This window comes from Rhineura floridana, chromosome 4 (genome assembly GCF_030035675.1).
Source record: "Rhineura floridana isolate rRhiFlo1 chromosome 4, rRhiFlo1.hap2, whole genome shotgun sequence".
NCBI classification, from domain to species: Eukaryota; Metazoa; Chordata; class Lepidosauria; order Squamata; family Rhineuridae; genus Rhineura; species Rhineura floridana.
Window position 1 is genome coordinate 9,566,463 of NC_084483.1, and position 12,064 is coordinate 9,578,526.

Sequence of the window (12,064 nt, forward strand, 5' to 3'; positions counted from 1 at the left end):
GAGCTTGGAAAAGTTACTTTTTTGAACTACAACTCCCATCAGTCCCAGGGATTGGGCTCGTCGGAGTTGTAGTTCAAAAAAGTAACTTTTCCAAGCTCTGGATTCACGTGGTGGTGATGAAATGCCTTGTGCTACCATTTTACTACAGTAAATTTGTTATTACTAGTTAATATACATTTGCCATTTAGGAAGGAGTCGGACAGTAGGAAAATAGAGGAGTCGAAGTCGAAGGTCTGGCGTACCAACTCCAAAGCCCTGGAGTAGAGGCCACTTATATTATGAATAGTGCAATCCTATACATGTCTACTTGGACAGAAGTTTCACTGAGTTCAATAGGACTTACTCCCAAGTAACCATTGAAGGTTAGCATATACATGACAAAAACATAATAATCAGTATTCAAGGTAGTATTTAACCAAAGACAGACTAGATTTTCAGAGTCAAATTTAGGTTTTTATTTTTGCTTTGAGTACCAATGGCAAAAAGCAATGCATCAAAACATCCACACATTCACCGTTTAATCAAACTATATTGTCTGCTTTGTTCACAAGGCTGATATTTCTTCCCCCAAATTGTCAAGAGGAAAAATGGTGAGACAAAGCAGGGGTTTTCTTTCCTAAAGAAACCAAAGAAAGATTTTTGAGGTTTATAGCAACATGAAAATAATTTTAGATCTAAAGATTGTTCTTGTCTCTGTCTACCAGTATGGCTACAATCCTGCCCATAAGGCAGCTTAAACCCCACTGAAGTCAATGGGATCTCATCAGATAAACTTTGTGCACAGTTGTAGCCCATGACCCCATTGGCAGCCAATTTCAAAAACACTGTCACTACCTATCTTGTACTTGCAGGAAAATATTCTGTCCTTAAACAGTGAGAAAATCTAAAGGAATTTTTTGGATGATAAGATTAGGAGAGAAGTGCTTGAACTTGATGAGGAGATCTATGCAATATTGTTTCTGGATCTTTATATCCATTGTCTGGATTCATCACAGCTGAATATACTTCATTGTAGGCTCTGCAGACTAGTTCTGTGGACAGTTTTACTATCTGCTGTCTTAAAAAAGAGATACACAAAAAGAATTATGTAAATACACTACTGAGGACAATCATCAACATAAAATATCTGTCAGCAAACTTCTGTACCTTTGCAGAAAAGAGTAGCAGATCTGAAAGCTCCACTGCTCTTCCCCCTCCCATAAGCTACGTGGGAGAACATTGTGCTGGTGGACATCTCTCATGGGGATGCAAATAGCCTCAGCAGCAGAGGGCAGATCGCAGATGTTTCCCCTCACCTACTAGGGGAGGGGAGGACTGGAAGAATCATAAACTCTGGGGTGTGTCCTCTGAACACAGTCACCTCCCCCAATTATTTTGGCAGCAAAGCAGCACTTTGCCACTGAAAGGAATGCAAAGTTATCTTTCCCACCCATGAATTTTCACAGGTCTCAATTTTTTAATTGTAATGATGGAATTGGGGCTGCAACCTTTTGTCAGTTAATTTGTTTGATGATGACGAAATCATTGCTCGCTCCCTCCGTCTCCACACAGGTGCAGTACAGAATTGCCAGCAAAGGGGGTGAGACATGGGCATGCTGTGGGCATTGCTTCTTCCAGACAATTGATTAGATACAGGAGGGGGGTGGGGAGGTTTCCAAACAAACATAAAAGATGGGTGCAACCAACTCGCTAATAAATATGACTGAAGAACACTAATGGGACGGAAGAGACTTTTGCCCATGCAGCCTTGAGACAAAAGAACCTTGAAGGACCTTCTGCTGCCTCCACCGCAGTTCAGAAAGAATTGTGGACAGGTATGCTGCCATCTTCTGGCACAACTGCCAGCCAAGAGGGTGGAGAGACATGGGCAGGATGAACTTGACCAAAACTCTAAAACCATCACACAGCTGGGCCTGTGCATGCGCACGGCTAAACACTGGCTTATATAGAGATGCAAAGAAGATGGATAAATTCTGATATGGATCATCGTCTACAATCAAAGAACAAAACCCAAAACCAAAATGCTTACTTAACGGTAGTGCTTAGAAGAAAGTTTATTTGTGGCATTAACAGACCATCAGGAGCAGACAAATAACGGTCAAACTGGACCTAATGTAAACAGAAGAACAGGCATTAGGCACGATGCATGTCACCCAATGAACGATACACAAATTTCCTCCAATGTGCAGCTTTCCTCACATTCATGACACTCATCTAGTAGTATTCATAATAATTCCTGGTCAGGAAACAGACAGAATAAAACAAAAGGCAAGAAGAACCGCCACACTGTCTCCACAAGAGAAGCAAGAAGGCTGCTGGGTCCAGACCCATATCAACAGGAAGTAAAAGTTCAGAAAGGTGCTTCTTCCTAGCCCAATGATTGTGAGCAAACCTCAGGCTATCTCTGGAGCCCAATGTGGTAATGGGGCCTGAAACTGATTCTGAAGACTTCAGTTGTGAACCTCACTCTTTCCCCAACAGATCTGAAAAGCCCTGGTGCTCCTTAGATCACTCTTTTGGGTGTTTGTTCATTGACTTGGATGAAGGTTTAGGATCAGAGCCAATCCCTCAGAAACCTGGTTTTGAAAAATAACATAACATGAGGTTCCAGAGCCAAGGCCTGCTGTGATCCTGATGAAAATCAGCCCCCATCACATACCTGCTATTAATAATGCCATGATGTATTTCAGAGTGATGTGTTTAGCCTTACGTCTATGTTTGTCCCCGAGTAGGTAAGGAGCAGGTAAGCAAGGAGGAAGGGACTAGGGACAACTAGAGCCTGCCACCCGCTCCAACTGATTTCTATCAGAGGAGGTCTGAGTTTGACTTCCCAGGAGGATCGTTCCGCCTGTGCTGCCTCTGGGACGAGCTCCCGTCTCAGAGGAAGCTTTTTCAGTTTTAATTCCAGTCAGAAGTTTTTTTTGACTGGAAAAAATTTTCTCCCAGGCAAGGGAGAAACGCAGAGATTATCCACAGAAAGCTTCGTTTTGTTTGTTGGACTGGAATTCATTGGGATCGCCGATGAAGGAAGGCAGCCAGCAGCGTCGGATGGAGCCAGGGATTACAAACAAGCTCTAACTGATTAAGCGAGACTTTTTTTTTCTTCAAAGAAAAACGGAAACTAACAGGAAAGCATCCTCCTGTCTATTCTTATCATTTTGTTATCGTTACAGCAAAAGAGATTTGTTTAAGAATTAGCAACAAAGAAACCCTGGGTGAGTTATAACTTTCTCTTTTATACACGGAATTAAGGAGGAAGAAAATCGAAATAGCCTATCTTTGTTTTTATTGCAAAAAGCTGGCATGGAATTGAGCATTATAAAGATATAAACGGATGAGAGGTATCTGATTTGAAGAGAAAAATTTGATTTATATGACATTTGATATTATATGTCTGGGACTATTTTTTCTGGTCTACTTTTTTTTTTTTTGACGAATCTGCTTATTCTTTTTGCCACTAATTATTTGGACGCTGTGAACCAAACTTGTTTTGCACTTTTGGACACATAAGAGATAAGGCAGTTCGTGCTGTCTAGAGGGTGATGTCATCAGGCTTGGAAGATTAACCCATTTGTGACTGGAATAAGAAATAAACTGTTCTTTGCTTGAGAATAGTGACTATATTGGAAATTGAAGGGGTTTTGTTCTTTTGGTTTTAAGAATGACAATCAAGAAGGTGGCTGAGACCCTGAATGTACAGGAAGAGGATCTCTCTCTAAATATGTTTCAGAAAATAATGAATGAGATTAAGCTAACGAAACAAGAGCTGGGACAGAACAGACAAGAGATGAAAATTGAACTTGGCAAAATGAGACAGGAGCTGAAAGAAATTCAGGATTCTATGAGAAAGGAGGTAGATGAGACCAGAGAAATAATTGGACAAGAAAAAGAAGATGAAAGAAAAATCAAAGGGAAGGTTCAAGCCCTGGAGATTGGAATAGATTTATCAAATATGGACCTGGAAAAAGATTTGGATTTTATGGCTGTGATGGATCCTAAAGACAAATATTACTGTTTGGAATTTAGCGCTGTCCCTGAAGGCATTGGTGAAGAGATTAGAGATAAAGATATCAACGGCTCAAAAAAATTCCTGGATTGGAAGGATTTGATGGAACTTGAAATAGAGAAAGTTTACAGAATTAATTCCAGATATGTGACAATGGAAAAACTCTCAAGAGATGTGCTAGTGCATTCTGTAAAAAAGAGGAACAGAGATACAACTTTACAACAACATTTCGGTAATACATTCAGAATTGATGGCAAGGAAATATTTGTGATTAAGGAAATTCCTATCAGACTCTTATTATATGACTATGACAGCAAGATCATTGGGTGTGCAAAGATGGAAGATGGAATCAACACTGATAATGGGAGAATGGGAGAAGAGCTATTGAAATTACTGGACTTAGTAGACTTGAAGAGATGGATCAATAGACGTGTCTATTTGGAGAAAAATTGATGGATATATATCTCAAGGATTGGAAACTTCTCTTTGACTTTTTGTGGAAAGAATAAAATGACATGATGTTAATGAGATTTGATACTAATTAAGATAACCACTGGAGGAAGGTGACTGTATAATTTTATTAAGAGACAGGTTTGTTATATATCATAGACCCAGAGCTTGGAAAAGTTACTTTTTTGAACTACAACTCCCATCAGCCCCAGCCAGCATGGCTACTGGATTGGGTTGATGGGAGTTGTAGTTCAAAAAAGTAACTTTTCCAAGCTCTGCATAGACCTATAGCTGATCTACGACAAATCGGAAGTCAATAGTTTTTATTGTATTAGTTATTAATTTGTTATTTTTGTTTTGTTTTGTTTTTGAAAATTTGAATAAAAATTAATGATAAAAAAAAGAGGAAGTCTGAGTTTGAGGACTATTCACAACCTAGGTTATAAGAAGCAACAAAGAAGAGAGGATGGGAAGGAGATTGGTGAATCCTAGCCTGTCCTACCTGTCTTTATCCTGCTTGTCAGGAGCACCTCCTTCCTAGTCTCTGCTGCTCCCCATGAAGCATCATATGGCCCAGGTTCTCCTGCACAGAAAGTGTAATCCTGCTTCTTAATCCTGACTCCTAATGCCTATGTGTGGAAGTCTATTATTTATTTCAGCCACTCAAGTTAAATCAATACCACAGATAATTACTAGAAACAACTTTTGGATGTATTTCAAAACAACACAGTAGAACTTTGCACCAGAATAGAATGTGGCGAGTGTACACTGAATATACTCGTTATTAGTCAAAATAATTTTCTGTGCCAAGAATTTGTGACAAACCCCCCACATAAACAGTTGATTTTTTGTTGTTGTTATCTGTGCCAGTGTGGCGTCTTCTTTAATACTCTGGAGGATGGTTATATTTTTCATGAAATGTAACTGAGCAATGGGCATTTGAGCAAAATGAAAACATAGTTTTGGAAAATATTAAAATACCAAAATAAAAGCACAAGTTTCTTCAGCTTTTGTAAATAGAGGGCATACTTCAAAGTGGTTCATTCACAGTCTCTTTTATTGCTGTGCAATGGATCAACCATAAGGGACGCAAAAATATAGTCATTAAGTTCTAAAATTCCTTATAAAATTTGAACCACAACATTTAACCATAAAAATACCCCCTCATTCCCATACCCTAACTCAGCCTGAAACTAAGGCTGCATATGCACCACATGTTCAAAGCATGTGACATTTCCTCAAGAATCCTGGGAACTGTAAAAGGTGCTGGAGATTGGAGCTCTGTGAGGGATAAACTACAGTTCCCAGGATGCTCTGGGGAAAGCCATGTGGTTTAAAACCTATGGAGTGTACACAGCCAGTTGGTGCATACACAGCCTAAGCCTAAGCACATGTAACTGGAAAAACCAAGCATTACTTCCTTGTTAACCTGCTGCCTCCACTTCTGTTTCCCTGAATCTTAGGATTGTAAGCTTCTTGAGGCAGGAACCTGTCATCTTACAGGGCTGTATCCAATGGTGCCATTCAACCTGCACAACAGACATCCACTTGCGCAACAGAACTCCCTGCAGCTCCTCCCCAGCAGCCTCAAAATCTTCTCCAGAGGGTTGGGGGCAGAGCTTGGAAAAGTTACTTTTTTGAACTACAGTTCCCATCAGCCCAATCCAGTGGCCATGCTGGCTGGGGCTGATGGGAGTTGTAGTTCAAAAAAAGTAACTTTTCCAAGCTCTGATTGGGGGACCCTCTGAAGAAGATGGAGAGGACACGGGGAAAGGAAAGGGGAAGTATCATTACTTGAGCAGAATACCATTCACACAGATTTAGATACAGTAAAGCATCATGCAATAATAATAAAAAAACAAAACAAGCCCACTATCAAAATACATTTCCCCAAGAGCTTAAGACTGCTACACATTGAATTCCAGTATCTTACCATTGCAGCTTTTAATGACATAGAATCCATACTGGGTACATTTGCCAAGAGACCCTGAAAATACAGCAACGATCATAAATATTTAACAATCACTGTTAAAATCTAACTAGAATGTATATTGTAGTAAACAGCAACCTGCTCTAAAAGTTGTGGTGTGCCTGCAAGTAACTCTCAGGTGCTTTGGATACCCATGGGACCCTGTGTGATTATTATATTGAATGAATCTTGCCAACTGTTACTAGATCAAGCTGGAGTTCACACACAGCTTTTGGTTGTCAACATTTCTGTGGGTCTCTGGATTATACAAAGGAATGATTCCATTACTGGGAAATGTAACATTTGAATCTTGTTCCTTAGGGTTGAATAAAATATAAATTAAAAAGACGCACACATACATGAATCGAAAAGCCTTAGGGACGAAGCTGGTTCTAAAAAGGAATGGGAGAGATGAGGGACATACAGGGAAGCCATGGGAGGCAGTAGTGAGACCTCTTTTAAAGAAACCCTCCTTGGACCCAGATAATTTGAATAACTATAGACCGGTGGCGAATGTCCCTTTTTTGGGCAAGGTTTTGGAGCGGGTGGTTGCCAGCCAACTCCAGGCGCTCTTGGATGAAATTGATTATCTAGATCCGTTTCAATCCGGTTTCAGGCCCGGTTTTGGCACCGAAACAGCCTTGGTCGCCCTGTATGATGACCTCTGTCGGGAGAGGGACAGGGGGAGTGTGACTCTGTTGATTCTCCTTGATCTCTCAGCGGCGTTTGATACCATCGACCATGGTATCCTTCTGGGGAGACTCGCGGAGTTGGGTGTCGGGGGCACTGCTTTGCAGTGGTTCCGCTCCTACTTTGCGGATCGTCACCAGAAGGTAGTGCTTGGGGAACATCACTCGACACCATGGACTCTCCATTGTGGAGTCCCCCAGGGATCAGTCTTGTCCCCCATGCTTTTCAACATCTACATGCAGCCGCTGGGTGCGGTCATCAGGAGTTTTGGAGTGCGTTGCCATCAATACGCTGATGACACGCAGCTCTATTTCTCCTTTTCATCTTCCTCAGGTGAGTCTGTTGATGTGCTGAACCGTTGCCTGACCGCGATGATGGACTGGATGAGAGCTAATAAACTGAGACTCAATCCAGACAAGACCGAGACATTGTTGGTGAACGCCTTCCCTGCTCAGATGGCGGATGTTTACCCTGTTCTGGATGGGGTTACACTCCCCCTGAAAAAACAGGTATGTAGTTTGGGGGTTCTTTTTGACTCTTCCTTGTCTCTCGAGGCCCAAGTGGCCTCGGTGGCACGGAATGCGTTTTACCATCTTCGTCTGGTAGCCCAACTACGCCCCTATCTGGACGGGGACGACTTCGCCTCCGTTGTCCACGCTCCGGTAACTTCAAGATTGGATTACTGTAATGCGCTCTACATAGGGCTGCCCTTGAGGACAGTTCGGAAGCTTCAGCTGGTGCAGAACGCAGCTGCCAGATTATTGACAAAGACCAGTCGGTCTTCGCATATAACACCTGTTCTGGCGCATCTGCACTGGCTTCCTATTTGCTTCCGGGCGAGATTCAAAGTGCTGGTTTTGACCTATAAAGCCTTACACGGCGTGGGACCTCAATACCTTGTGGAACGCCTCTCTCGCTATGAACCTACCCGTTCACTTCGTTCAGAAACTAAGGCCCTCCTCCGGGTACCAACCTATCGGGAAGCCCGGAGGGTGGTTACGAGATCCAGGGCCTTTTCTGTGGTGGCCCCTGAGTTGTGGAACAACCTCCCCGAAGAGGTACGCCTGGCGCCTACACTTCTATCTTTTCGGCGCCAGGTAAAGACCTTTTTATGCTCCCAGGCATTTTAATCTTCTTAACTTTTTAATCTTTTAATCTGTATTTTTAATTTTTGTAGTATTTATTTTGTTTTTGTTGCGTTTTTTGTTGTTTGTTCGTATATGTTTTTGTATTTTTATTATGATATATTGTATTTTATCTCATTTGTTCACCGCCCTGAGAGCTATTTTGCTAAGGGCAGTATATAAATTGAAATAATAAATAAATAAATAAGGAACAGAGGAAAGAAGGGTGCCAGAGGATCAAAGCCTCAGGGATGTGTAAGGGTGGGAGAATGGGCACAAGGAGAGAGACTTATGTTAAGAGATTCAGAGAAAAGAGGACTTTGACAGTATCTCATGGAGTGAAGAGTTGCTAGATTTTGCTACACATACTACAAAACAATGCCATCTTTTTTAGCCTGATTTACATATTCGTGGGCTATAAAGCAGTCTTTTTTTTTTTTTTTAAAGAAAGAGCTCAATTATCTTCTCAAGATTAAAACAATTCCATTCCACTATTCATACACACAGTCAAGGACAACGGTAATCACTGTTGATTTCCACAAAACATGACTGCAAGAAACCTAGATAATAATAAAAAGCCTAAACAAAGTAAATTCTGGGTCATGTGTGGACGACTTGAAGGAAACGATCTTGTTCAACTACTTCTAATGAAGGAGGCTGTAATCTCCTGAAAACACTGCATGTATCTTCTCCATGTAGAACAGGGTTCCACATACTTTCCTGACTAAAAAAACCACACACACTCAGAATGTGGCAATAAAATATTGCCTTTACTCCAATGAAGGCCTAATCCTGCCAAGCAAACCAATATTATTAGGTCCTGTGTCTTGTGTATATTTTCTTTAATATTTGTGCTTATTCAGATTTTCCAGAAAAAAGAACGTGAAGGGCATGGTGTGTATGTCAATGTAGACCCAAATCACACACACCCCAAAAATCACATCTTGCCATCAGATTTACACTGTGCTCCATTAGGATCTTTTGGCCTTCTGAAGCGCTGCTGAAAGTAAGCCAGGTTTTCTTAAAGCCCCATTTCATATTTGCACATTGGAGTATTTTATTTCACTACAGAAATATTCATTTGCTAAACCACATCGACGCTTTAGAATACGTTAGGTTAAAAATTTAGATAAATAAATGCCAGGGTCTAAATAATGGTGTTATTAATTGTACATGCCCAAGGGCGCTTTCGGCGCTTGTTTCTCAAACAAAAGGCACCCCTGTGCCACACAGTAAGCCCCTTTTGAAACCGAGAGGGCTTTCAATAGAAGTTTTTCTGCTGTTCAAAGGGAAAAAAAGAGGGCCAAAGTGCCAAAGTAGCTCTTCAGTTCCCACTCAGATACAGTAAACTTATCTTTGCAATTCAACGTATTTGTTCAGCTGAAATTATTTGTTATAACACAGTAAGAGTTCACAAGTGATATTGCCATATTGTGTGTATATATATTATATGCACACACAAAATAAAAATTAAGCACTGCACTTGCCATGAAATCAGATCACAGCTCAACTGTACTCTACTAGATAATCTACTCAAAGTTTAACACATAAATGGATTATATTCATTTTTTTCCAAAATTATTGCTTACCTGCTCTGGTTTGTGTTGTTGTACGATGTTATACATGTAACTTAGGCCCACTCTCATTAATACATAGGAAGCTTGTTCATTTATAAGAGTATCCAAATGTGCTTCAATCTAAAATGTGTAAGGAAGTACCTTATTTATTAGAACTGTATTTAAAGTCATAGCTTACTGAAAGCAATTCAGAAGTAGCTAAATGCAACAAAAGCATTTTGACTATGTTACAAAATTAAATGCATTCAAAGCTCACTACTTACAGATCCATTCAAAAAAATCCAATCTGCCATTCTAAAGGAGGTTTGCAAGAAGGAAAGGTGTTCCCTCTGCCCATTCCTACCTAGATCCTACCTGGGAGTGATGTAGGACTGCTACATACATCACCTGTTTCCTATATGGATATAATCCCCACCCAGAACCAGCCATATTCATCTTGTAATTTCACTCAGATTTTGCATTTGACCACTTGCCCTTCCACAATAAGGGTGCAGTTGGACAATCATGTTTCGCCCAGCTTTTTAAGCTATAATATGCATGTACCCATGCAAAAAAACCCCAAAAACCAAGGTACTAGGAGGGGCGGCTGCTGTAAATATGATTTGGCGAAGTCAAATGTAGGACAGGGACAATCTGGTGACCTCTACAACTCAACCATAACTTGTCAGCCTTGAATGATGCCTGCTAAGCCTTTTAAATAGAGACCTCATCCCAGTCTGTGTTGGAACTGATTTTTAAGGTGTTTTTAAAGCTTTTTTAAAGATGTTTTGTGTTTTAAATTGTTTTTAAGAGATGTGTTTTAAATCTGTATATTTGTTTTTAATGTTTTTAGTTACTGTAAACTGCCCAGAGAGCTTCGGCTATGGGGCGGTATATAAATACAATAAATGAATAAATAAATTTTGTTTTAATATGTTTTGAAAGATGTTTTGTTTCAATATATTTCAAAGTCTGTTTTTAAGATGTTTTAGAGTGTTTTTGTTGTCACCCTGGGCACCTACTGGAGGGAAAGGCGGGATATAAATTTAATAAACAAATAAATAAATAACTGATTCTACCTGTCCTTGATGCTGCTGAGCCCCACTGGTTCAGCAGGACTCCAAGTAAGAAATGCAAAGCATGAAGGGGAAGGGACGATATAAAGATTCTATCTAGTAAAATCAAACACACCGGAAAATGTTTGCAGATTGTATGAGCTGTCATTCTTTTTTAAAAAATCAAATGAAATGAAAGCTCATGCTGCAGGTACGGCTGAAGCATTTTCCTGCTGCATTGCATATAGTTTAGGGGTTGTTTTATCTTAACCCCCCATTAATGACATTTATGTGGTTGTATGCATCTGTATGTTTACTTTATATACAGAGCTGTGAGGATACACACATTTTAAGAAGACTGTATGATATTTATTCCCTGTTAATGTTTAATAGCAAAGAAAACATCAGGAGGTTGACTTTGGACATTTACCTGGTACTGTAACATTTCTAGTCGTTTATCTGTGAATTCAAACAGCGCCAGTGCTGTCTTCATCATATGAAGTGAATTCACCATGAAGGTTGCCATGTCAACAGACCCTAAGTTACTGGCAGACACAGTACACGTCTGCAGCAGTGGGTCCAGCACACAAGACAGAATCTAAAGGGAAGACAAGGGGAGGAGGACACACAGAAAGACTGTAACTGATGGCAATTCTTATCCATTTCCCATTCTAAAAATCCCCCAAAGCAGAAGACTGATACGGAAAAGGAAAAACTGCATTCACTTCTAATAATGGCTCCATATGTCACAAATGCATCGCCAGCCACTTGTCCTGTCTATTGCACATTCAGCTGGTTTGTTAAAGTCTTAAAAGGATGTAGCGTAGGAAAGTTGTGCAGGCATTGCCAGCCCAATGCAGAAGCTTAGGCAATTGATAATGCCTGTTGATAAAGCTCAAAGCTGCTCTGGGGAAAAGAGCAGGTTCCAGTTACAAGGATGCTGATTAGAATTAAATGTTTGAGACAGCTTCCTATCAGAATCAGCACAGCAATGGAGCAGACTGCCCGGCAAAGTTGTAACTCCCTTCCTTGGAGGTTTTCAAGGCAAAGGCCAACAAACATCTGTCTGGGATGTTTAGGCAGTGGACATCCAAGTTCAGGATCGGCGCTTCTTCCAAAGCTGCCTTTCTGTGATTCTGTGCTGTTAATAAAACCCATGGTCAGAAGCTAGGTCATTCCAGTTCCAGAACCTGAATCTTACAAAATGGCTCAAT

General features: G+C 40.6%; 1 protein-coding gene across 2 annotated transcripts in view; it reads right to left on the reverse strand.

Annotated features, from left to right (window-relative positions):
* Window positions 1-431: 431 nt before the first annotated feature.
* COG6 (component of oligomeric golgi complex 6) overlaps window positions 432-12,064 on the reverse strand; it is a 31,419-nt gene continuing 19,786 nt past the window's right edge. Inside the window, exons 15-19 of one of the 2 annotated variants that reach the window (XM_061622404.1) lie at window positions 11,281-11,448; window positions 9,829-9,936; window positions 6,390-6,443; window positions 2,030-2,109; window positions 432-1,057 (exon numbers count right to left, since the gene is read on the reverse strand). In XM_061622404.1, the coding sequence (XP_061478388.1) occupies window positions 910-1,057; window positions 2,030-2,109; window positions 6,390-6,443; window positions 9,829-9,936; window positions 11,281-11,448 (558 nt within the window). In that variant the 3' untranslated portion in view covers window positions 432-909. Of the gene's footprint in view, window positions 1,058-2,025; window positions 2,110-4,958; window positions 5,040-6,389; window positions 6,444-9,828; window positions 9,937-11,280; window positions 11,449-12,064 lie in introns of those variants that run through there. The other variant, XM_061622405.1, reaches the window with a different exon arrangement.